General features: G+C 43.1%; 1 protein-coding gene across 1 annotated transcript; it reads right to left on the bottom strand.

Moving 5' to 3' along the window:
* Positions 1-2,732: 2,732 nt before the first annotated feature.
* On the bottom strand, positions 2,733-23,136 carry LOC125523923 (E3 ubiquitin-protein ligase SINA-like 10). Its single transcript, XM_048688997.1, has 3 exons — positions 23,053-23,136; positions 22,702-22,970; positions 2,733-3,162 (listed from the first exon to the last, which is right to left on the bottom strand). Exons 1-3 carry the CDS (start codon positions 23,134-23,136, stop codon positions 2,733-2,735), a joined length of 783 nt encoding a protein of 260 aa, XP_048544954.1.
* Between the last annotated feature and the right edge of the window lie 1,904 nt (positions 23,137-25,040).

The raw sequence follows: 25,040 nt of genomic DNA on the forward strand, positions 1-25,040 counted from the left end.
ACATCTAAATGAAAATTATCCTTGAAAAATCCAGGCTATAACATGGAAAGTCAGGAAACTAAACAGTATAAAGAAATACAAACCCTATACTCCAAATAAAAATTTATGTATAAAGTCTAGCTGCGGGAAAAATATAGTATATGAATATATATTCGAATTCTTGATATTGTCATTCACTTAGACTGATTTAATTTAGGTCTACAACAGACCGAACTAATTCGCTCCCCTTAGTCAAAATAATCATCCTTTTAATTACTTCTGTATGGCTTGATCGATCGGGATACAAATAATTAAACAGAGCATGTGTAGCCATGCTATTATTTTTCCATGAATAAAAGCTATGGTGGACTAACTAACCTTTAACTAATTTTATGAAGGATATCGATGCAAACAATATACATGTTGGGTAGTTGAAACAAATCAAATCATTTCGATAATAAGCTGTCTTGCATGATTTACTTAAAGGGATGTGGTTTCCATATAGCCATAATATGTCCTCCTTTTGGATTTTAGGAAAGATATTATATGGTTCCTCTAATGTATTTCAAGTAATTTATGTACTTTGTCGACAATACAAGTCACACAGATGAAGACATCGGATGTGTTTGAATTTACAAAGCTACACAGAACTACCATATAGTAGTACCTTTCTAGAGAAAGTATAATTTACTGAATTTTTATACTTATGAAATAATTTAATAGAGTAACTCGAATTTTATTCAGTTTCCTATATCTCTCTCATTTACAACAGGTCTAGAAGCCACACTTCCAACTCTCACATCTGCCACACCTAATTCCCCAAAACCTCATATGTCTTCTCCCCATCTTTCTTCCATCTCTTCTATCATCCCTAAAACATGTATATTTATATCTCTTCAACCATTTATCTAAAGTGTCGTTGTGATATGCATGGAAATTCTGCATTGTCAATTTTTCACGGTTATAAATTTTTGTTATGGTGGGTGGAGAGGACATATAGGTTAGATTCTGCGAGATAGTGAAGATAGAAGGATGGCACGAGACTTATGATAAGGGGTTAAGACAATCATATGTGTGCATGCTTAGTCCTCAATCAATGTTCACTGGAGAAAGAACCCGTGTCGCACCGCCCGCCGAGTTACCTAAGGAGCACCTACTATCCAACATGAATAGGTTCGGACTAGAGTTTGATGCCTCATGAGAAAGGTTAATCGGGTTTTACATAATGGGAATTTAAAGGTGTTGAGTCCTTCCATTTTTGTTGGCCGGCAATGAAACCAAAGATCGACGGATGCGGAAATGAGATGACGACACAACTGGCTGAGGCAGAGAAATAGTGTGACATTGTTCTTTCATTTTTGGTGCTAGGGATTTCTTTTTTAATACACAATACTCTTACCACCATTTCCGCACATAGATATATTCACGTCCGAACTTAGACTCACACCACATCTAGAGGAGAGGAGGCACGAAGCATGACACACTTCGCCGCTGAAAGCATACGCGTGTGAAGATGATGCATGTATGATTACAATTGGTCATGTCTAAGGACATGTTGTGGAAACTGATAAATCGCACGGGAAATAATAGAAATGAAATAAATCTTATATTAGCGAGGATCAGTTTTCACCTTTTTTGCTTGAATTTAAGGAACATTCCTAATATGTTTAAGATTCATGCTTCTTTTGATAAACACCAAATAGATAAGTACCTACATGTGCCCAGAATCGGATGTGAACACAAGTGAGATTGTCAAACATTTAGAACCGATTATAATAGCAAATCAAATGCCAATACTGATTATTAGCAATATAATATTTAAATATTTATTATGGAACCAAAATTCGTATCTTCATAGCAAATCTAGCCGCGCAAATGCGCGGGTCACTCTGCTAGTTATATAGGAAGAGAAGAGGTGCACGCATGCACTCGTCCTCTCTCACACACGCATCTGTAGCTACCAATTGTATTGTTCTCAACCATCCGATTGGCTCTATCATAGGTTTTACGTTGCTCCTTGGCCTTGAGATTGAGAAGTTTAAAACGCGGAGGCTAAGATGGAGGCACGAGGTTTTGGTTAATGTGCGAGCCGCACACGGCACCAACACGACACGAGCTTCGTCTGCCTGGTGCGCATGCAGTCGGGTGAGTTGTCCAAGTATAAGACACAACCAGGCCCTCGTTGGTATCCGCGCCTCGACTAGTACCTTCATAGTGGGTAGTGTCATATACTCTCCACTATAACCAGCCTTAGACTACCCACAGTGGAAGTAACATACTCCCTCCTTTCCGGTTTATAGGGCTTATCTCAACTTTTTTGTTTTTTCAATTTATAGGGCTCATCTCCATCTCATTTTTAGTTTCCAAGACGCATTAAATCTTTGCATGTAAGAATTAAAAAGGAACACACCAATGCATGTAATGTTTCTACTTATCTATATCTAGGAAAAATAGATGATGTGGGATGTAATTAATGAAGAAAGAGAGGAATGTGGTAACATAGCTAGTTACTGTGACATCACACATATCAAGAAAGAGAGGCATGTGGTAACATAGCTAGTTACTGTAACATCTTTATATCCAACAGACACAAAATATCCGTTCGACTGTTGGAAATTACTTTAACTGCTGATCTGATGTCGAAGTAATTGCTGCATCGCCACCAAAGCCCACCATCTCTTAACCTAAAGTAGACTGAGCTAACCCCTATATTAGCATATTACTAAGATAAATAGAAGGCACTGTAGAATCAATTAGGACGTGAGCTTGTCAATCTCAATGTGGAGGGACACCAGCTTAGCCCCGGCCACCAGCTTGGGTGGAACTGTGAAGAAGGTCAGCTCGTGCACGGCGACGTCGCTGGGATCCTTGCTGCTTGTCACCTCCATTTCCACCTTGCCGGCGTTGGTCCTGCCTTTGGGCTCCCTCGGCAGGCCGTTCGCCCATAGCTTGGCTACGTAGTGTGGAAGTGGGGACGACCCCGCTCTGACGCAGACGACGGACACAGCGATAGGCATGCCGATGTCGAGAATGCTGCCGACCAAGAAAAATGCGCAGCCATCCTCCTCCGCGAATAGCAAGAGCCGTGGCTCCGACAGTGGCACTTGCAGCTGGAGCACCTTGCCGTACTGGATCCGGTGCACGGGCATGGGATGCATGGTGCTGATGTGGTGGGAGAGCGTGCTACCTCTTGAGCATGCGTTGGTTTTCCCTTGAAGAGGAAAGGGTAATGCAGCAGAGTAGCGTAAGTATTTCCCTTAGTTTTTGAGAACTAAGGTATCAATACAGTAGGAGGTAACACGGAAGTCACCCAGTACCAGCAAAAACAAACAAGAATCTCGCAACCAACGCGATAAAGGGGTTGTCAATCCCTTCACGGTCACTTACGAAAGTGAGATCTGATAGAGATAATAAGATAAATATTTTTGGTATTTTTATGATATAGATTGGAAAATAAAGATTGCAAAATAAATGGTAATAGAAATAGAAAATTGATTTGGAAATAATATGATGGAAGATAGACCCGGGGCCAGAGGTTTCACTAGTGGCTTCTCTCGAGATAGCAAATTCTATGGTGGGTGAACAAATTACTGTCGAGCAATTGATAGAAAAGCGAATAATTATGAGAATATCTAGGCATGATCATTGTATATAGGCATCATGTCCGCGACAAGTAGACTGAAACGATTCTGCATCTACTACTATTACTCCACACATCGACCGCTATCCAGCATGCATCTAGAGTATTAAGTTCATAAGAACAGAGTAACGCATTAGGCAAGATGACATGATGTAGAGGGATAAACTCAAGCAATATGATATAAACCCCATCTTTTTATCCTCGATGGCAACAATACAATACGTGCCTTGCTGCCCCTGCTATCACTGGAAAAGGACACCGCAGCATTGAACCCAAAGCTAAGCACTTCTCCCATTGCAAGAACGATCAATCTAGTAGGCCAAACCAAACTGATAATTCGAAGAGACTTGCAAAGATATTTAAATCATGCATAAAAGATTTTAGAGAAGAATCAAATATTGTTCATAGATAATCTTGATCATAAACCCACAATTCATCGGATCTCAACAAACACACCACAAAAAGAATTATATTGAATATATCTCCAAGAGAATCGAGGAGAACTTTGTATTGAGATCCAAAGAGAGAGAGAAGAAGACATCTAGCTAATAACTATGGACCCGAAGGTCTATGGTAAACTGCTCACACATCATCGGAGAGGCTATGATGTTGATGTAGAAGCCCTCCGTGACCGATTCCCCCTCCGGCAGAGCGCCGGATAAGGCCCCAACAAGGGATCTCACGGGTACAAAAGGTTGTGGCGGTGAAAATAGGGTTTCGTGGTGCTACTGAATGTTTTCGGGGTTTATGTGTATGTATAGGAGGAAGAAGTATGTCGGTGGAGCTGTGAGGGGCCCACGAGGGTGGGGGCGCGTCCCTGCCTCGTGGCCTCCTCGCTTGTTTCTTGACGCCCACTCCAAGTATCCTGGATCACGTTTGTTCCAAAAATAACTCTCCCAAAGGTTTCATTTCGTTTGATATTCCTTTTCTGCGAAACACTGAAATAGGCAAAAAAAAACAACAATTTGCACTGGCCTTTGGTTAGTAGGTTAGTCCCAAAAATAATATAAAAAGGTAAATTAAATCCCATTAAACATCCAAAACAGATAATATAATAGCATGGAACAATCAAAAGTTATAGATACGTTGGAGACGTATCAAGCATCTCCAAGCTTAATTCCTTCTCCTCCTCGAGTAGGTAAATGATAAAAACAGAATTTTTGATGTGGAATGCTACCTAGCATAATTCTCAATGTAATTTCCTTTATTGTGGCATGAATGTTCAGATCCAAAAGATTCAAGAAAAAAGTTTAATATTGACATAAAATAATAATACTTCAAGCATACTAACAAAGCAATTATGTCTTCTCAAAATAACATTGCCAAAGGAAGTTATCCCTACAAAATCATATAGTCTAGCTATGCTCCATCTTCACCACACAAAGTATTTAAATCATGCACAACCCCGATGACAAGCCAAGCAATTGTTTCATACTTTTGATATTCTCAAACTTTTTCAATCTTCACGCTATACATGAGCGTGAGCCATGGGCATAACACTATAGGTGGAATAGAATGGTGGTTGTGAAGAAGACAAAAGAAGATCGTCTCACATCAACTAGGCGTATCAACGGGCTATGGAGATGCCCATCAATAGATATCAATGTGAGTGAGTAGGGATTTCCATGCAACGGATGCACTAGAGCTATAAGTGTATGAAAGCTCAAAAATAAACTAAGTGGGTGTGCATCCAACTCTCTTGCTCACGAAGACCTAGGGCATTTTGAGGAAGCCCATCATTGGAATATACAAGCCAAGTTCTATAATGTAAAATTCCCACTAGTATATGAAAGTGACAACATAGGAGACTTTTTATCATGAAGATCATGGTGCTACTTTGAAGCACAAGTGTGGGAAAAGGATAGTAGCATTGTCCCTTCTCTCTTTTTCTCTCATTTTTTTGGGCCTTCTCTTTTTTCTGGCCTTTCCCTTTTTTCCCTTTTTTTTATTTTCGCCCGGAGTCTTATCCCTACTTGTGGGGGAATCATACTCTCCATCATCCTTTCCTCACTTGGGACAATGCTCTAATAATGATGATCATCACACTTTTATTTACTTACAACTCAAAAATTACAACTCGATACTAGAACAAAATATGACTCTATATGAATGCCTCCGGCGGTGTACCGGGATGTGCAATGAATCAAGAGTGACATGTATGAAAGAATTATGAACGGTGGCTTTGCTACCAAATACGATGTCAACTAGATGATCATGCAAAGCAATATGACAATGATGAAGCGTGTCATAATAAACGGAACGGTGGTAAGTTGCATGGCAATATATCTCGGAATGGCTATGGAAATGCCATAATAGGTAGGTATGGTGGCTGTTTTGAGGAACGTAATTGGTGGGTTTATGGTACCGGTGAAAGTTGCGTGGTACTATTGAGGCTAGCACTACTAGGGAAAACCTTATATACAGAAGATTATCAGTAGCGCGGTTTAAAAATGGGCGCTACTGCTAATTAGTAGTAGAGAGGGGTATAAAAACCGCGCTACTACTAATTTGATAGTAGTAGTGAGGGGTATAAACCCGCGCTGCTACTAAATGGTCTCCATCAATGCCCCCGGGATAGTCCATAGTAGTAGCGAGGGGTATAAAACCGACGCTACTACTAAGTAAGTAGTATTAGGGCAGGTAAGACCCCCACGGTACTACTAAGCGTGTCCACCCCAGCCCGATCCACACTCCCACCCCACCACCACCTCCCACCCCACCAACCGTCCCACACCACCCACCCCTCGTCTGTCTCAAAAAAAAAACCACGCAGCCCGATCCAGATCCCCAACCTACTCTACTCTCCCAACCCACTCGCCGCCGGCCTCCCTTCCACCTCCTCTCCTCCGTCCGTCCGCCCCATGCCCCCCGCCATGTGCGCCACGCCGGCGACCGCGCGCCCGCCGCTCCCTGTCTCGCGCCGCTGCCTGCCCCGCCCCCTCCGCCGCGCACGTACCCGCCCGCCGCGGCGCCAGCGCCTCCTCCGCTATGGCATGCCGCTGCACCGCAGCCTCCTCCCCCGCGGCATCGACGTCGGTGTGGGACTGGACCCTCTGGAGCCGGCAATTCACGGAGTTGGACCAGGCCGAGAGCTACGCGTCCATGCTGTCCTTTCAGCTGGAGGAAGCCGTGGAGGCCGAGGACTTTGTCGAGGTCGCCGCCTTCAAGCACGCCCTCCTCGACGCCACCGCTGCCGACGCCGTCTCCCACGTCATGGCCGAGCTCAAGGTCCGCTCGCTCGCCGCCACCTCACCGATTGCAACCCTGATTGTTAATACCTAGGGTTTTTCCCCATCCCCTGCTCTGTTCCCCTCACCCGTTGTTTTGATCGACCCTCGCAGAGCGCCATCGAGGAGCAGCGCTAGCAGGACGCCTCTAGGCTGATCAAGCTCGCCGAAACTAGCCTGGTGAGCCAAAATTAGCATCTCCAGTATATGTGAAATTGGCTAGTGATGATTCCTCTGTTGTTGGATCTAAATCTGCAGTGTATGTGAAATTGGCTAGTGATGATAATTTGACAATACTTTCTATGCCATAAAAAGGGCATCAATGGTTCTCTGCCATAACAGAATAGTTCTAGCATGATTCACCATTCAAAATTGGAGAATGAATAAAAACACTGATTTTATTACAAAGCAACCAAATGAGGACCAAGCACTAGCTTCACATAACAAGCAAGGCAACATAGTTTCCTCCAGGCCCCAACATCAGCTCTATTGTTCAGTTGATCCATTTTCTTTGACAACCCAGCCTAGATGGACTAAGCGGCTGATACGAGCTTGGATTCGATCAACATGTCTTGTCAGATTACACAGTACATGTACTACAGAATACAAAATTCAGAATTAAGATCTAGAATACAAACAGACAAATTATTAGAAAGGAATGTACAAAAGGGTATCTAGACAAGCACTAAACAGATTGGATTTTTAAGAAGAAATAAATTCAGGAACATTGCTAAAAGATATTGGATCAACCCATCTAAAAGGATATTTTTTAGCATGTGTTCTCCACCAAATCAAAATATCAAAACTTTCCTCAGTGATTTCGAAATTTTCCTCCAAATACATGTCCATCTCTGACTTTGGTAGCGTCTAGGACCTCCTTCTTGACTTGTATTGAGCAAACTATTCTTCCTTCCTTCCTTCTGTCCAAAATCACAACAGCTTCACAACACCTTCAAACCTGTATGTGATGGACATAATAAAAGTTCAGAACAATATGACCCCACAATTAAGAATAGTATGCAAGAACTTAAACAGTTGTATGGTTCCAATTAAGCATAGATGCAATAATAGTTCAATAATAATCAAATAAGCCTGCACTCATAAACAGAACGATTTATTTATAAAGATGTAAGTACATATAGGCTGATGATAATTTGTACATCACATCATCTAGAAGAATAAAAATGCAGAAGGGGAAGGAGAGAGAAATTGGCACTTCATCACTTTGCCGTGTATTGTATCTTATTTAATATTTCCGTCATGGCAAAAAAACAACCAAACTGATGTTATAGTTTCTGAATTCACAATGGATACATGGCAGTTGCTACATGCAAATAAGTGAAAGATGTGCACTTCAAAGAAAAAAACTGATGTTATAGTTTCTGAATTCATAATGGATGTCCTGTGTCTTGCACTTTAGAAATAGGTAATTAGAAATGATTAGATTTACAGCCAAGTCTATAGGGATTTCACATTTGGTGATCCATTAAGTGAGCTTTTGACGCCATCGTGCAGCACACATGGTTTTGGTTCGATTCTAACCAATTGCATTTTGTTACATGGAACTTATGAGAAGTACAAGGACCATGGGATGATCTATCTGCATATGATTAGTCCTTTATTTTGAGTTATGATATGTTATGCTAACAATTTTATGGGACTATAGGTTTTGAGATCTTTGCTTTCCCATGGAACCAGTTTGGTGGGCAGGAACTTGGCATTGATAAGGGAATTGTTCAGATTGCTTGCAAGCCGAGTATCTGATTTCTGACAAGGTAAATGTGTGCATGATACTTCCTCCTTTTTTGGTGTCTCTATTTCAAGCTGAAAGAAATGATTGCTTTACTGTAAAATGTACACTATGACTACTTCCATAACAGTTACTATATTTAACTGAGGAAAACCGATCCAGCATGTCTTATCTATTCATTGCTACTTTGTATGTGCCTTATGATATGTCCTCGTATATGTCTGGACTGAAATATGAGTTTCTTGGTCCTTCTTATATTATTTTTTATGATCTCAGTCAGCCTCTTTCGCACCCATTGTGTCGAGGACCAATGCCAGTGTGTTGATTTTGATGTCATTTGATTTATGAGTAAATAGAAGTTAACTTGAATATGTGGTTGCATGATTTTCCTGATTTTGTATTTCTTTTGGGCTTTATGTTTTTCTAGGCACTTGTCAAATCTATATGCGTTCTTATATAACTATTCTCTACACTTTTCACTACTAGGAAATAGCTTATAGCTTCAATTGTGCATTATGGCTTAAATAAGAATCTCTGGAAAAAATGTTGCACATTGGCATTTACATGTACCGCATTGTTTTTCGTTCCATTCTTCTGAAGAATCTAAAGTTTCTAAACCTTTGTTTGTAATGCTGCAGGGTTCCGGTAGCAACGATGACGGTCGTCGAGAGGTTCATGGACTGGACGGTGTCGTGGCTGCCGATGTACAGAGAAGCGAAGCTGCTGCTCGTTCTCTACCTCTATTACCCCAGCACATGGGTAAGTAGTCGACTAGACACCCTGAGCCCGAGAGATGATCAACATTCAGATATACTTGATTCGATATGTGGCCAATTCTGAATCTGAATCTTAATGATGTTTGGGTTTTAGAGTGCGGGGAGCGGGGCACGTGTACGATGGCTTCCTCCGTCTGCTGGTAGCGAGGCACAAGGACGACATCGACCGGTCCAGTTGGAGCTGAGGGCCAGAGCGAGGGGCGTGACTGCATCTCAACTCAAGGCGGCGGCTGCCGTTAGTCAGGTGTGGCTCTTCGAGGCTATCCAATGTGTTTCGTCACAGCTGCTGGCCATGAGATCAGGCCGGGCAAGCGCCGCACATTGACGAGTAGTCCAATTTTCGGATCGGGCCATAACAACTTACCTAGGTAGTTGCTTACGTAACTGTGCGATAGAATGGAATTATACATGAGTTGCTTCTACAAGGAGGAACATAGTTGCTTATGAAACTGTGCGATAGAATGAAATTATACATGAGTTGCTGCTACAATGAGGAACTGGAGAAGATACGACAACTGTGTGATAGAATGAACTTGGTTGATTTTATTATTTTTAATTCCTAATAAGTTAGTAGTGGCGTGGGGATAAAATGGCACGCTACTAGTATTTAGGATACTAGTAGCGTTGGGACTATAGACACGCTACTACTATTTCATTAGTAGTAGCGCGGTTCGTAATAGCAGTAGCGCGGATTGAACCCTCGCTGCTACTAACAAAGTTAGTAGTAGCGTGGGTTCGACCCACGCTACTACTAACTTTTAGCTGTAGCGCGATACTAGTAGCGCGAGTACCCGCGCTACTAGTAGCCATTTTACCCGTGCTGCTAGTAGCCTTTTCCCTAGTAGTGTAGCTATGGTGGAAGGGTGATAGTGCGTATAATCCATGGACTCAACATTAGTCATAAAGAACTCACATACTTATTGCAAAAATCTATTAGTTATTGAAACAAAGTACTACGCGCATGCTCCTACGGGGATAGATTGGTAGGAAAAGACCATCGCTCGTCCCCGACCGCCACTCATAAGGAAGACAATCAATAAATAAATCATGCTCCGACTTCATCACATAACGGTTCACCATACGTGCATGCTACGGGAATCACAAAATTTATATCTCAAAACATGACTCTAATATCAGAACTACTCAACTAGCATGACTCTAATATCACCATCTTTATATCTCAAAACAATCATCAAGTATCAAACTTCTCATAGTATTCAATGCACTTTTTTATGATAGTTTTTATTATACTCATCTTGGATGCCTTTCATATTAGGACTAATTTTATAGCCAAAGCAAACTACCATGCTGTTTTATAAGAATCTCAAAATAATATAAGTGACGCATGGGAGATCAATAATTTCTATAAAATAGAACCACCATCATGCTCTAAAAAGATATAAGTGAAGCACTAGAGCAAAATTTTCTAGCTCAAAAGATATATGTGAAGCACATAGAGTATTCTAATAAATTCTGATTCATATGTGTCTCTCCCAAAAGGTGTGTACAACAAGGATGACTATGGTAAAATAAAAAGCAAAGATTCAAATCATACAAGACGCTCCAAGCAAAACACATATCATGTGGTGAATAAAAATATAGCCTCAAGTAAAGTTAACGATCGACGAAGACGAAAGAGGGGATGCCTTCCGGGGCATCCCCGAGCTTAGGCTCTTGGTTGTCCTTGAATTTTACCTTGGCGTGCCTTGGGCATCCCCAAGCTTAGGCTCTTGCCACTCCTTATTCCAAAATCCATCAAATCTTTACCCAAAACTTGAAAACTTCACAACACAAAACTTCAGCAGAAAATCTCATGAGCTCCGTTACTATAAGAAAACAAACCACCACTTCAAGGTACTGTAATGAACTCATTCTTTATTTATATTGGTGTTAAACCTAATGTATTCAAACTTCTCCATGGTTCATACCCCCCGATACTAGCCATAGATTCATCAAAATAAACAAACAACACACGAAAAACAGAATCTGTCAAAAACAGAACAATCTGTAGTAATCTGTAGGTTTCAAATACTTCTGTAATCCCAAAAATTCTGAAATAAATTTGTGGATGTGAGTAATTTTTCTATTAATCCTCTGCAAAATAATCAACCTAATTGCACTCTCCGGTAAAAATGGCAGCAAATCTCGTGAGCGCTAAAGTTTCTATTTTTTACAGCAAGATCGCAAAGACTTCCCCCAAGTCTTCCCAAAGGTTCTACTTGGCACAAACACTAATTAAAAGCATAAAACCACATATAAATAGAAGCTAGATGAATTATTTATTACTAAACATGAACAAAAAACAAGAAACAAAAATAAAATTGGGTTGCCTCCCAACAAGCGCTACCGTTTAAAGCCCCTAGCTAGGCATTGATAATTTCAATGATGCTCACATGAAAGACCAGAATTGAAGCACAAAGAGAGCATCTTGAAACATAGGAAAAACACATATAAGTCTAACATACTTCCTATGCATAGGAATCTTATAGGCAAACAAATTATCATAGCAACAAAAACTAGCATATGCAAGGAAGCAGAAAGAAACAATAGCAATCTCAACATAACGAGAGGTAATTTAGTAACATGAAAATTTTTAATCATATTTTCCTATCTCATAATAATGACATGTGGGATCATAAGCAAAATCAACAAAATAGCTATCACATGAACTATTTCCTACATGATCCACATGCATGCAACGTTGACACTCTTCCAAAATAGTGGGATTAACATTAACTAAAGTCATGACCTCTCCATACCCACTTTCAGTATTATTGAAAACACCATTATCAATCTCATATTCATCATGGGGCTTAAATAAATTTTCAAGATCAAAAGAAGAATCACCCCAATCATGATCATTGCAACAAGTAGTAGACATAGAAAAACTAGCATCCTGAAGCTTAGAGTTTTGCATATTATTAGCACAATTGACATCAATAGAATTTATAGTAAAATCATCGCAATCATGCTTTTGGTTCAAGGAACTATCAAGTATGGGTGCAACAGCAATAATCTCGTGTTTAACATAAGGAACTATAGCAAATTCATCTCCATAAATATTGGCATCATGGCTATAAGAATAGTAAGCATCATGTTCATCAAGGGATATTTCAGTCAAATCATCGGGATCATAATTATCTATAGATTCATGCATATCATTATTTTCTTCCAAAGCAACGGTCATTCTCTCTATAAATTCCTTAACATAGGCATTGTGAGCATTGTTTTCATAGCAATATTTAAGTATGTCGGAATTTTCAGATTTGTAGAGAGTAATATCATACTTTTCAATCAAAGAAGCAACTTCATGAGCACCCTTAAAAATGACAAATTCTTCAATTTGTTCGATATCATAGTAACTATAAACACCCTTTCCATAAGAAGATAAGATTTCATCATTATTAAACTCACATAGGTAGGGAAGGTGTTTTTTAGGGTTCTTAAAGCAACAAGTAAAGTTGTAAATTTCACGAAGATTCCAAGCATAGCATAGCAAACTATTTATTTGATACCATAAGAGCTTCCCCTTTTCAAACAAACGATGACGCACAAAATGAGCATGCTCATCTAAAGATTTCCCATCAACTATGCTAGTTGGGATTTCAGCACGAGCGCATAAGGATCGAAGATGATCCAAGCAGAATACTTTAAGTGGATACATATTGAGGGAGTCATGAATTAGGGGGTCTCCGGACTATCTCCATTGGCCGGACTGTTAGACTATGAAGATACAAGATTGAAGACTTCGTCTCGTGTCCGGATGGGACACTACTTGGCGTGGAAGGCAAGCTAGGCAGTACGGATATGGATATCTCCTCCTTTGTAACCGACCTTGTATAACCCTAACCCTCTCCGGTGTCTATATAAACCGAAGGGTTTTAGTCCGTAGGACAATAACCATAACATACAATCATACCATAGGCTAGCTTCTAGGGTTTAGCCTCTCTGATCTCATGGTAGATCTACTCTTGTACTACCCATATCATCAATATTAATCAAGCAGGACGTAGGGTTTTACCTCCATCAAGAGGGCCCGAACCTGGGTAAAACATCGTGTCCCCTACCTCCTGTTACCATCCGGCCTAGACGCACAGTTCGGGACCACCCACCCGAGATCCGCCAGTTTTGACACCGACATTGGTGCTTTCATTGAGTGTTCCTCTGTGTCGTCGCTGTTAGGCTTGATGGCTCCTACTATCATCGATAGTGATGTGGTCCAGGGTGAGACTTTTCTCCCTGAACAAATCTTCGTATTCGGCGGCTTTGCACCGCGGGCTAATTCGCTTGGCCATCTGGAGCAGATTGAAAGCTACGCCCCTGGCCATCAGGTCAGATTTGGAAGTTTGAACTACACGGCCGACATCCGCGGAGACTTGATCTTCGACGGATTCGAGCCACAGCCGGGCGCGCCGCACTGTCGCGATGGGTATGACCTAGCTCTGCCGCCGAACAGTACCCCAGAGGCCGCGCCCGCATCAGCTCCGACCCTTAGCTCAGAGCCAACTGCGCCAATCGAGGACGGGTGGCTAAACACCGCCTCAGGGGCTGCAGTCTCGACGGCGATCGAGCCAAACACCAGCATAATCCTCTGCGCAGCCCGTGACTCCAAGGTGTCGGACTCTTTTCCGGACTCCGAACCATCCGCGCCCCTGCCAATTGAATCCAATTGGGCGCCGATCATGGAATTCACCGCCGCGTATATCTTTCAACACTCGCCCTTCGGCGACATTCTGAATTCACTAAGGTCTCTCTCTTTGTCAGGAGAGCCCTGGCCGGATTATGGCCAACATGATTGGGATGCGGACGACGAAGAAATTCGACACCCACCCACCACCCACTTCGTAGCCACTGTCGATGATTTAACCGACATGCTCGACTTAGACTCCGAAGACGTCGACGGTATGGACGACGATGTAGGAGACAAACATGAATCAGCACCTATAGGGCACTGGAAAGCCACCACGTCATATGACATATACATGGTCGATACACCCAACGAAGGCAATGGCGACGAGATAGCGGAGGATGACCCCTCCAAGAAGCAACCCAAGCACCGACGTCAGCGGCGCCGCTCTAAGTCCCGCCAAAGCAAAAGTGGTGATACCGGCACAGGAGATAATAACACTCTGGATAGTGCCAAAGACAACAACAATCTCCTCCATCAAGATTTAGAGCAGGAGGATGAAGGAGCCAGCTCTCCTGAGAGAGCGGCAGACGGAGAGGAGGAGGATGATCACATGCCCCCCTCCGAAGACGAGGCAAGCCTCGGCGACGATGAATTCGCCGTACCAGAGGATCCCATCGAACAAGAGCACTTCTAGCGCTGGCTTATGGCCACGGCAAATAGCCTGAAGAAAAAGCAGGAGTAGCTTCAAGCTGATCAAGATCTGCTAGCTGACAAATGGACTGAAGTCCTCTTGGCCGAGGAATATAAACTCGAGGGTCCTTCCAAGAGTTACCCAAGGCGCAGGTTACTACCCCGACTGGAGGAAGAAGCGTATGATACGGCTGATCGGCCACCTCATGGCCGCGATAGAGAGGCATTCCAGCCAAAAGCTCAGCCTCCACCCCAACGCCATTCAAATAAAAAGGCATGGGGAGATACGCCAGACCCACGAGACATATTGGAGGACAAGGCAAAGCATTCAAGATTGATCTACGGATCACGAGGGTGCACCACTCTGCGAGACGACAAACGTCACGCCGGATACAGTAAAAGCAAATCCGGCCGGGACGAACACAGCGGGCAAGACCCATTCGAGCTGCGTCACGATATAGCCCAATACAGAGGCCCCGCACACCCCTTATGCTTCACATACGATGTAACGGAACATCAATTCCCAGAAGGTTTCAAACCTGTAAATATTGAATCATACGACGGCACAACAGATCCCGCAGTATGGATTGTGGATTTCCTCCTCCACATCCACATGGCCCGCAGCGATGACTTACACGCCATCAAATACCTCCCACTAAAGCTCAAAGGACCAGCGCGGCATTGGCTTAATAGCTTGCCAGCGGACTCCATTAGCTGTTGGGAAGATCTGGAAGCCGCATTCCTCGACAACTTTCAGGGCACTTATGTGCGACCACCAGATGCCGATGACTTGAGCCACATAATTCAGCAGCCAGAAGAGTCGGCCAGGCAATTCTCGACTCGGTTCCTTACAAAGAAAAAACAAATCGTCGACTGTCTGGATGTGGAGGCCTTAGCGGCTTTCAAGCACAACATCCGAGTCGAGTGGCTAGCCCGGCACCTTGGTCAGGAAAAGCCGAAATCTATGGCAGCTCTCACGACGCTCATGACCCGCTTTTGTGTAGGAGAAGACAGCTGGCTGGCTCGCAGTAATAACATATCAAAGAACCATGGTACCTCAGATACCAAGGATGGCAATAGCAGGTCACGTCGCAACAAGCATAAGCGCCGCATTAACAGCGAAAATACTGAGGATACGACAGTCAATGCCGGATTTAAAGGCTCTACACCCGGTCAGCGAAAAAAGCCATTCAAACAAAGTATGCCGGGTCCGTCCATCTTGGACCGTATACTCGATCGCTCGTGTCAAATACACGGCACCCCAGACAAGCCAGCCAATCACACCAATAGGGATTGTTGGGTGTTCAAGCAGGCCGGCAAGTTAATTGCCGAAAATAAGGACAAGGGGCCGCATAGCGATGACGAGGAGGAGCCTCGGCAACCGCACACTGGAGGACAGAAGAGGTTTCCCCCGCAAGTGCGGACGGTGAACATGATATACGCAACCCACATCCCCAAGAGGGAGCGGAAGCGTGTGCTCAGGGACGTATATGCGTTGGAGCCAGTCGCCCCAAAGTTCAACCCTTGGTCCTCCTGTCCGATCACCTTCGATCGCAGGGACCAGCCCACTAGTATCCGTCATGGCGGATTCGCCGCACTGGTCCTAGTGCCAATCATCGACGGATTTCACCTCACTCGAGTCCTTATGGACGGCGGCAGCAGCCTGAACCTGCTTTATCAGGACACAGTGCGCAAAATGGGTATAGACCCCTCAAGGATCAAACCCACGAAAACAACCTTTAAGGGCGTCATTCCAGGTGTAGAGGCCCATTGCACAGGCTCAATTACACTAGAAGTGGTCTTCGGATCCCCGGATAATTTCTGAAGCGAAGAGTTAATCTTCGATATAGTCCCATTCCGCAGTGGTTATCATGCGCTGCTCGGGCAAACCGCATTCGCTAGATTCAATGTGGTACCGCATTATGCATACCTCAAGCTCAAGATGCCAGGACCTCGCGGAGTTATTACAGTCAATGGAAACACAGAGCGCTCTCTCCGAACAGAGGAGCACATCGCGGCCCTCGCAGCAGAAGTGCAAAGTAGCCTCTCAAGGCAATCAACCAGTTCGGCGCTTCAAAGCTCGGACACCTTCAAGCGCGCTCGGGGCAATCGGCAAATAGACCGCCTGGCGCGATCTAAGCTCGCGTAGCAATATGGCGGCCACCCCAATCCCAGCCCAACAGCGATATTCGTGCCGCGCGTACATAATTACACATTAAAAATACCATGGGCACAGGTGGGGAGGGGGGCACAACTACGGCACGCCCCAAAAACGCGGCCTAAACCGCACTAGGGGCTTCCCGTTTGGTTCTTTTTCTTTTTCTTTCAGGACCTTAATCTCTGCAAACACTGTCTGGCAGAACTATTGCCGAACACATGATGCAGCAACCAAGGAGGCAGACAGCTATGTTATACCACGGAATTCCCAGGTTGATTACAGTAAAGAGCGAAATATTCGATTTCATATCATTCCTCAGCTTGCCCTTGGAAGGGACATAGTCCTACTCTTTGCTCATCGACTATCTGTATCACTCTACTTTAACGCAATTTTTCATTAAACAATGCATGATATTACGACTATTATTGCATTCTTGTTATATATATATATATATGTGTGTGTGTGTGTGTGTGTGTGTGTGTGTGTGTGTGTTCATTAATGACGCCTTCCAACCGTACACTCTGGTACGGCCAATACACCAGGGGCTTACGTACCCCACAATGCGGTGTGAAAAGTCCGAACATTTTCACAAGTGCGGCACCCCGAACTTATAGCATTGTATGCATCAGGTCCGAATCATGTCTTTGGTCAAATGTTGGGTTTGCCCGGCTCCTATGTTTTGGTACCTTACGTTCCGCTCTATCGGCTAAGGTAGCGCTAGGAGAACTACTGCGATTGTGCCCCGGTTCTGCCGGGCTGAGCACCTCAGTAGAGAAAGCTAAAACTGACTGTCATGATAAGGCGAGAGACTGGTCGCTGTTCGGCGAGGTTTTTCGAGTCACTAAAGACTTATGCCGCTTAGGGCGAGGGGCCGGCCCTGTCCGGCTTACAAGACTGTTAGACTATGAAGATACAAGATTGAACACTTCGTCTCGTGTCCGGATGGGACTCTACTTAGCGTGGAAGGCAAGCTAGGCAGTACGGATATGGATATCTCCTCCTTTGTAACCGACCTTGTGTAACCCTAACCCTCTCCGGTGTCTATATAAACCGAAGGGTTTTAGTCCGTAGGACAACAACCATAACATACAATCATACCATAGGCTAGCTTCTAGGGTTTAGCCTCTCTGATCTCGTGGTAGATCTACTCTTGTACTACCCATATCATCAATATTAATCAAGCAGGACGTAGGGTTTTACCTCCATCAAGAGGGCCCGAACCTTGGTAAAACTTCGTGTCCCCTGCCTCCTGTTACCATCCGGCCTAGACGCACAGTTCGGGACCCCCTACCCGAGATCCACCGGTTTTGACACCGACACTAACCCTCCCTGGTGTCTATATAAATCGAAGGGTTTTAGTCCATAGGACAACAACCATAACATAAAATCATACCATAGGCTAGCTTATAGGGTTTAGCCTCTCTGATCTCGTGGTAGATCTACTCTTGTACTACCCATATCATCAATATTAATCAAGCAGGACGTAGTGTTTTACCTCCATCAAGAGGGCCCGAACCTGGGTAAAACATCGTGTCCCCTGCCTCCTGTTACCATCCGGCCTAGACGCACAGTTCGGGACCCCCTACCCGAGATCCACTGGTTTTGACACCGACACATATCAATAGATCTTTTTGCAAGCAAAGATGTAAGCAAATAGAAGGCACATGGAAACACAAACAAAAAGACATACGGAAAGAAGGCGAATAAAAGGCAAAGGTTTTCGAAAATCATTTTAGAAGTGGGGGAGAGGAAAACGAGAGGCGAATGGCAAATAATGCAATGCGAGAGATAAGAGTTTGTGATGGGTACTTGGCATGTCTTGACTTGATGCAACCTCCCCGGCAACGGTGCCAGAGATCCTTCTTGCTACCTCTTGAGCATGCGTTGGTTTTCCCTTGAAGAGGAAAGGTGATGTAACACATTAGCATAAGTATTTTCCTCAGTTTTTGTGAACCAAGGTATCAATCCAGTAGAAGGTAACACACAAGTCACCTAGTACCTACACAAACAAACAAGAACCTCGCAACCAACACGATAAAGGGGTTGTCAATCCCTTCACGGCCACTTACGAAAGTGAGATCGGATAGAGATAATAAAATAAATATTTTTGGTATCTATTATCTATTATCTATTATCTATTATTTAATTAAAACAAGAGGCAAACAAGCCATCACGTTCTTCCACATATATTAAATTATCTTGATCGTCAATTTTATATATTAACGGTGAAGATTTAAAAGATATAACGTTACATACAAATAAAGTTATACACAAACAATTAGCATGGCATGTAAAGATTGTTTGGCAGGTCTGTCATACAAGTCACGTGTTTTTTCTATTAAAAAAAGTTTGTCCGAGACAATGATGAGACGTGAACGTCAAGTACGGCTGCCATATAAAAGTGCAGCTGCCTTTTAAAGTAGGCTGCCCGCTTCCATTAATGAACACGGCTTCCAAACAGCTGAAAAAAAATGCGGCTGCCATATAAAAGAGTCTGATCACCCAGAGTCCGATTGCAATACTACTATGTTGCCATCTATGATTTGAAAAAAAATAGAATCTGATTTTAGCAAACTAATCAATTCAGACTCTTTTTTACATTAAACGAAAATCTCTATAAGAGGACATTAGCAGTTCACGTTGGGATAACAAACTTCTTTTAACCACAGTTCCACAAAAAAACATATTTTATCCACAAGAAAAGGAAACTTTCTCTACCGACGTGAAAAAGTACATGTGTACATACATATCATAAATTCTGGGACCTAAAAATTAGCAATAAAATTTTGCTTAATAAGAAGTATGCATACAATAGCATGTTAGAGGCAAAACATCATCACTGGACAACTGATACTCAAAATACGTGAACATCTAAGTGCCAAAAAAATATTTATATTCTCGCAAGTTTTTTTAGAGATAATTAGGACGTCTGATCTAATTACAATGATTTTTTGAGTTGCTAATTAAAATCATTGGTATTATATATTGAGCATTTTTTCACTAAAAAATAGTCTGAGTAGGATCGTGAAAGCATATACTGTACGACAGCAACCATGGTGTTCGCCCGATCAAAGCATGCGCTAAACTAAACAGAGCATACTCAATACGGCCATGGCGCTCGGATGACCAGATAATGGAAGGCACGGCAGGCAACAACAATCAAAGGCAAGAACCAACAGATACCATGCGTACACACTTGCCAGCTTCCTCATGTACGGAATATTACAATTTCATTTGAATGTGTCACTCGAACATATTCCTGGATTCTAAAGACTACTAATTAAAAGTGGCATCCCACGGGGGTCGTGGGCAATGATGATGCAGATGAACCAACAGATACGTACATATGTTCAAACAAAAAAAAAACAGATACGGACATGCTCTTGCCTTAACGTTGCATGCTTGGTTGAATAGCATCAATTGGGAAGTCAATACATACGTGAAATTATAATATTTCTATCAATAATGTCCAAACCACTAATTCAAAAATTAGCTTCTAACTATGCCTTCCGTCATATATAGACATGGAATTTTTCCTATAAGTACGACGACTATCTATGGATATATAATGTTATTTTTGTCAATATAGCGGTCACCTTTTGTAGATCCCAAATACCTCAAATACACAGTAATAATAATATATAAATTTAACACTGGCAAGGAAAAGTGTTGCAATCATGAGGTAGGATACGACTTATAATGACACTAATGAAGCAACCATGTTACTTCACAGATGCTAAAATATCTCCATCTTGGATCATATTGGTTGATTTTAGAAATCAATAATAAATACAGCTCTTATTATGTGGACAAGGGGTACCACTCCATTTTAGAAATTCATAGGTCTGGCTAATTTCATGGAGATATAAACAACACACTTCTGTTACATGTGTAGAAAATAGACCTCTTCTTATCCAAATATCCAAATTAGTAGTTAATAAAGGAGAAGTTGATTTATAAAGGAAATCCAAAAACTCAAGAAGTGAGTCCTCACAAAATGAGTAGAAAAGAATTGGGCTTGAAAGAAGTTTTGCTACACATCTTCTAACGGTAGTTCTGACATTTAACAATGCAGGATGCCCATGTTCGAATAAGATTCAGATTCCCACGGCCACATAGTTCTTTTTAGTACTAATAATTTCATAGGAAAAGTGGGAGAAATTCTTTGGAGACACATGATGTTAGGATATGACATATTTAGTCAGTGGCGGGATTGAAAATGATGACCATGTCTACATTGCCATTGCCACTGTAAACATGGGCTGCCAGTAGAGGTCCAAAAGTATGGGTAGATAGGCATATAAAAAGTATAAAAAATGTTAAAAAAATATTTGGGGAAAAGTCGACATTGTTTGACGAGAAGGAGTGGAAAATGGAACGTGGAAATTATTATACATATATATAGTCTTTCCCTGGCAAAACATATTGAAAAATACTACCGGTGAATAATACAACATTTATGTGAAACGCATTTACAATAGCCTCTATCATGATAGGCATACCAAATACATATAATAAGATGTAAACTATCTAGCTGCGCAAATGCGCGGGTCACCACGCTAGTTTCTATGATATAGATTGGAAAATAAAGATTGCAAAATAAACGCTAATAGAAATAGCAAATTGATATGGAAATAATATGATGGAAGATAGACCCGGGGGCCATAGGTTTCACTAGTGGCTTCTCTCAAGATAGCAAATTCTACGGTGGGTGAACAAATTACTATCGAGCAATTGATAGAAAAGGGAATAATTATGAGAATATCTAGGCATGATCATTGTATATAGTCATCACATCCACGACAAGTAGACCAAAACGATTCTGCATCTACTACTATTACTCCCCACATCGACCGCTATCCAGCATGCATCTAGAGTATTAAGTTCATAAGAACAGAGTAACACATTAGGCAAGATGACATGATGTAGAGGGATAAACTCAAGCAATATGATATAAACCCCATCTTTTTATCCTCGATGACAACAATACTATACTTGCCTTGCTGCCCCTGCTGTCACTGGGAAAGGACACCGCAAGATTGAACCCAAAGCTAATCACTTCTCCCATTGCAAGAACGATCAATCTAGTAGGCCAAATCAAACTGGTAATTCAAAGAGACTTGCAAGTATAACCAATCATAAACCCACAATTCATTGGATCTCGACAAATATACCGCAAAAAGAATTACATTGAATAGATCTCCAAGAGAATCGAGGAGAACTTTGTATTGAGATCCAAAGAGACAAAGAAGAAGCCATCTAGCTAATAACTATGGACTCGAAGGTCTGTGGTAAACTACTCACACATCATCGGAGAGGCTATGGTGTTGATGTAGAAGCCCTCCGTGATCGATTCCCCCTCTGGTAGAGCACCGGAAAAGGCCCCAAGATGGGATCTCATGGGTACAGAAGGTTGCGGCAGTGGAAATAGGGTTTCGTGGTGCTACTGGTTGTTTTCGGGGTATATGGGTATATATATAGGAGGAAGAAGTACGTCGGTGGAGCTACGAGGGGCCCATGAGGGTGGGGGGCGCGCCAACCCCCCTAGCTGCGCCTCCCTGCCTCGTGGCCTCCTCGCTTCTTTCTTGACGCCCACTCCAAGTTTCCTGGATCACGTTTGTTCCAAAAATAACTCTCCTGAAGGTTTCATTCCGTTTGGATTCCGTTTGATATTCCTTTTCTGCGAAACACTGAAATAGGCAAAAAAAAATTTGCACTGGGCCTTTGGTTAGTAGGTTAGTCCCAAAAATAATATAAAAAGGTAAATTAAAGCCCATTAAACATCCAAAACAGATAATATAATAGCATGGAACAATCAAAAATTATAGATATGTTGGAGACGTATCAGAGCGCTGGCGGCGGGCCTTCATAGCCGTAGACGGGCACGTGGCATTTGAAGGGCGCTAGCGGACACACGCTCCGGTGATCGGCGAGCTTGTGGTAAGTGACGTAGAGCCCACAACCATCGTGTGGGCACTCAACCCTCACCGAGGAGAGGACGGCGTGCACCACCGTGTTCTGCACATTGAAGCCACCACCGCGCTCGCACTTCTGGCACTGTCGCTGGTTCCCGGGGCGCTCGACACGGCAATCAGCGTAGGCCAAGTGCCCTCCCTTGCACTGCACAAATCAATCGAACATCACATCAATCAAGAAACCTGCACCTTGCTCGATCAACCGAATGGAGGAGGTTTATTCGAACCTCATACACTAGAGGCTTCAAGGGGCAGAGGCACAAGGGGTAGTGGAGCAAGGTGAGGTCCATCGAGACCATAGAGAGCTCCATCGTCGGGTCTTGTTCCGTTTGCACGATCTCACCCTCCTCGGAATTCCGCCCTCCTCGTGCACAACCATCTCTCGCTTTATTACAAAGCTTTACCATCACATATTCATACTACTTCAAGGTGCATTAAATCAACACATGCAAGTATCAAAAGGAGCGTCACGGCATGCATGCATGCGTTTTTATTAATGCATCGGTAAATGCAAATTATTGAAATATATCAAGTGCAGTGCTTTGATGTGTCGCGTCAACTTGTACAAGACCGAGAAGTTTGATTACTACAACGCCCTATCGCCTTAACTGCACCTGCCTTTTGTTGCATGACAGGTGGGTCACCCTCCTGTTGGGCCCACCTGTCATACACGCAAAGGCAGGAGCAGTAAGTCAATGAAGCTGCATCCACTACAAAAAAACACTTCCGTGATGATATGTGTTTGTCACAGTAGGTCACTTTTTTGTCATGCATGTACATCCATGACAAATTTATGACAGAATCAAGATAGTCATACCTGTGCTGTCGTAGAAGTGTTCCATGACATTACCAAAATTATCATCACGGAAGTGTCCACTTCCATGACGATAAATCGGGCGTCACTGAACTGCTTTCGTCAAGGGTGACCGACACGTGGCATCCACCGTAACGGAGCGCCATTAAGCTATCGGGTCGGGTTTTGGATCCGATAACCCGTTAACAGCCCCAACCAATGGGAAATTTCCACGTGTAAATATCTTATTGGCCGGACGAAACAAGTGTCAGCTCGTCAGTGGGTCAGATAGGCGCCTATGATACGTCGACACATGGCACGGCCCAACAGAGGCCCATTCCTGTGAAAAGGCCGACCCGTTTGACTTGGTCAAAAGCTGGCGGGCCGGCCCATGGAAAGCCTGTTAACGGCCTGTTCAAATATAGCCCATTTACAGCCCGCTAACCCAAGACCCGTTACGCCCTATCCGAATTAGGCCCAGTAGCGTCATCTGGGCCATCCAATATGATTCCAGCCCGTTTTCACTTCTGGCCCATGTATGGCCCATGACGTCTTTCGGCCCATATGAGGCCCTATGTAACTCTTGGCCTACTAACGGCCCGTGGTGAAACTGACCCGTAATGAACAGTGTATCACTTTACACCCATTAACGGCCCATGGTGAAACTGGCCTGTAATGAACAGTGTATCACTTTATACCCATTAACGGCCCGTTATTCTGTTGGGCCGTTTCCAGCCCATATTATCTTTCGGCCTTCTCAGAGCCCATTTATTCTTGAGCTCATTTCCAGCATTCGTTTACTTACGGCCCGTTACTGTCATTTTCTGCTTGTGGGCCAAATTCAGCCGTGGTTACAGTCGGCCCATTTGTGGTCCGTTAATACGTTGGGCCGATTTCATAGCGTCATCAAATACGGCCTATTAACGATGGCCCGTTATGGTCGGCCCATGAACGGACGATTCCAACTCTAGCCCGTTTACGGCCATAATGCGGTCTGTTTGGCCCATGTTTGGCCAATCGATTATACGGCCCGTATAAGGCCCATTGATAATACGGCCCGCAGAAGGCCCATTGTTTCTACGGCCCGTAGAAGGCCCATTGTTTCTACAGTCCGTAGAAGGCCCACTGTTTCTATGGCCAGTAGGAGGCCGAGTGTCACTACAGTAAATATTAGCCCATGGTTATTGTGGCCTAGTTTTAAAAAATAGGTTATTGCAGCCACTAGCTAACCGCGGAAAAAGAACTGCAATGACTACAAGCAAACAAATAAACAAGACAACAAGGAAATAAATACGCAAGCAACTAACGCTAGGTTATCATGGCTATTACACATATTACATCCACTGGGCATCAAAGTGCGCCACCAGTGCAAATATAGGGAACAAAGCAGCATATCATATACACTGGTTGTCAAAGTTGGCG

This window comes from Triticum urartu, chromosome 7 (assembly GCF_003073215.2).
Source record: "Triticum urartu cultivar G1812 chromosome 7, Tu2.1, whole genome shotgun sequence".
NCBI classification, from domain to species: Eukaryota; Viridiplantae; Streptophyta; class Magnoliopsida; order Poales; family Poaceae; genus Triticum; species Triticum urartu.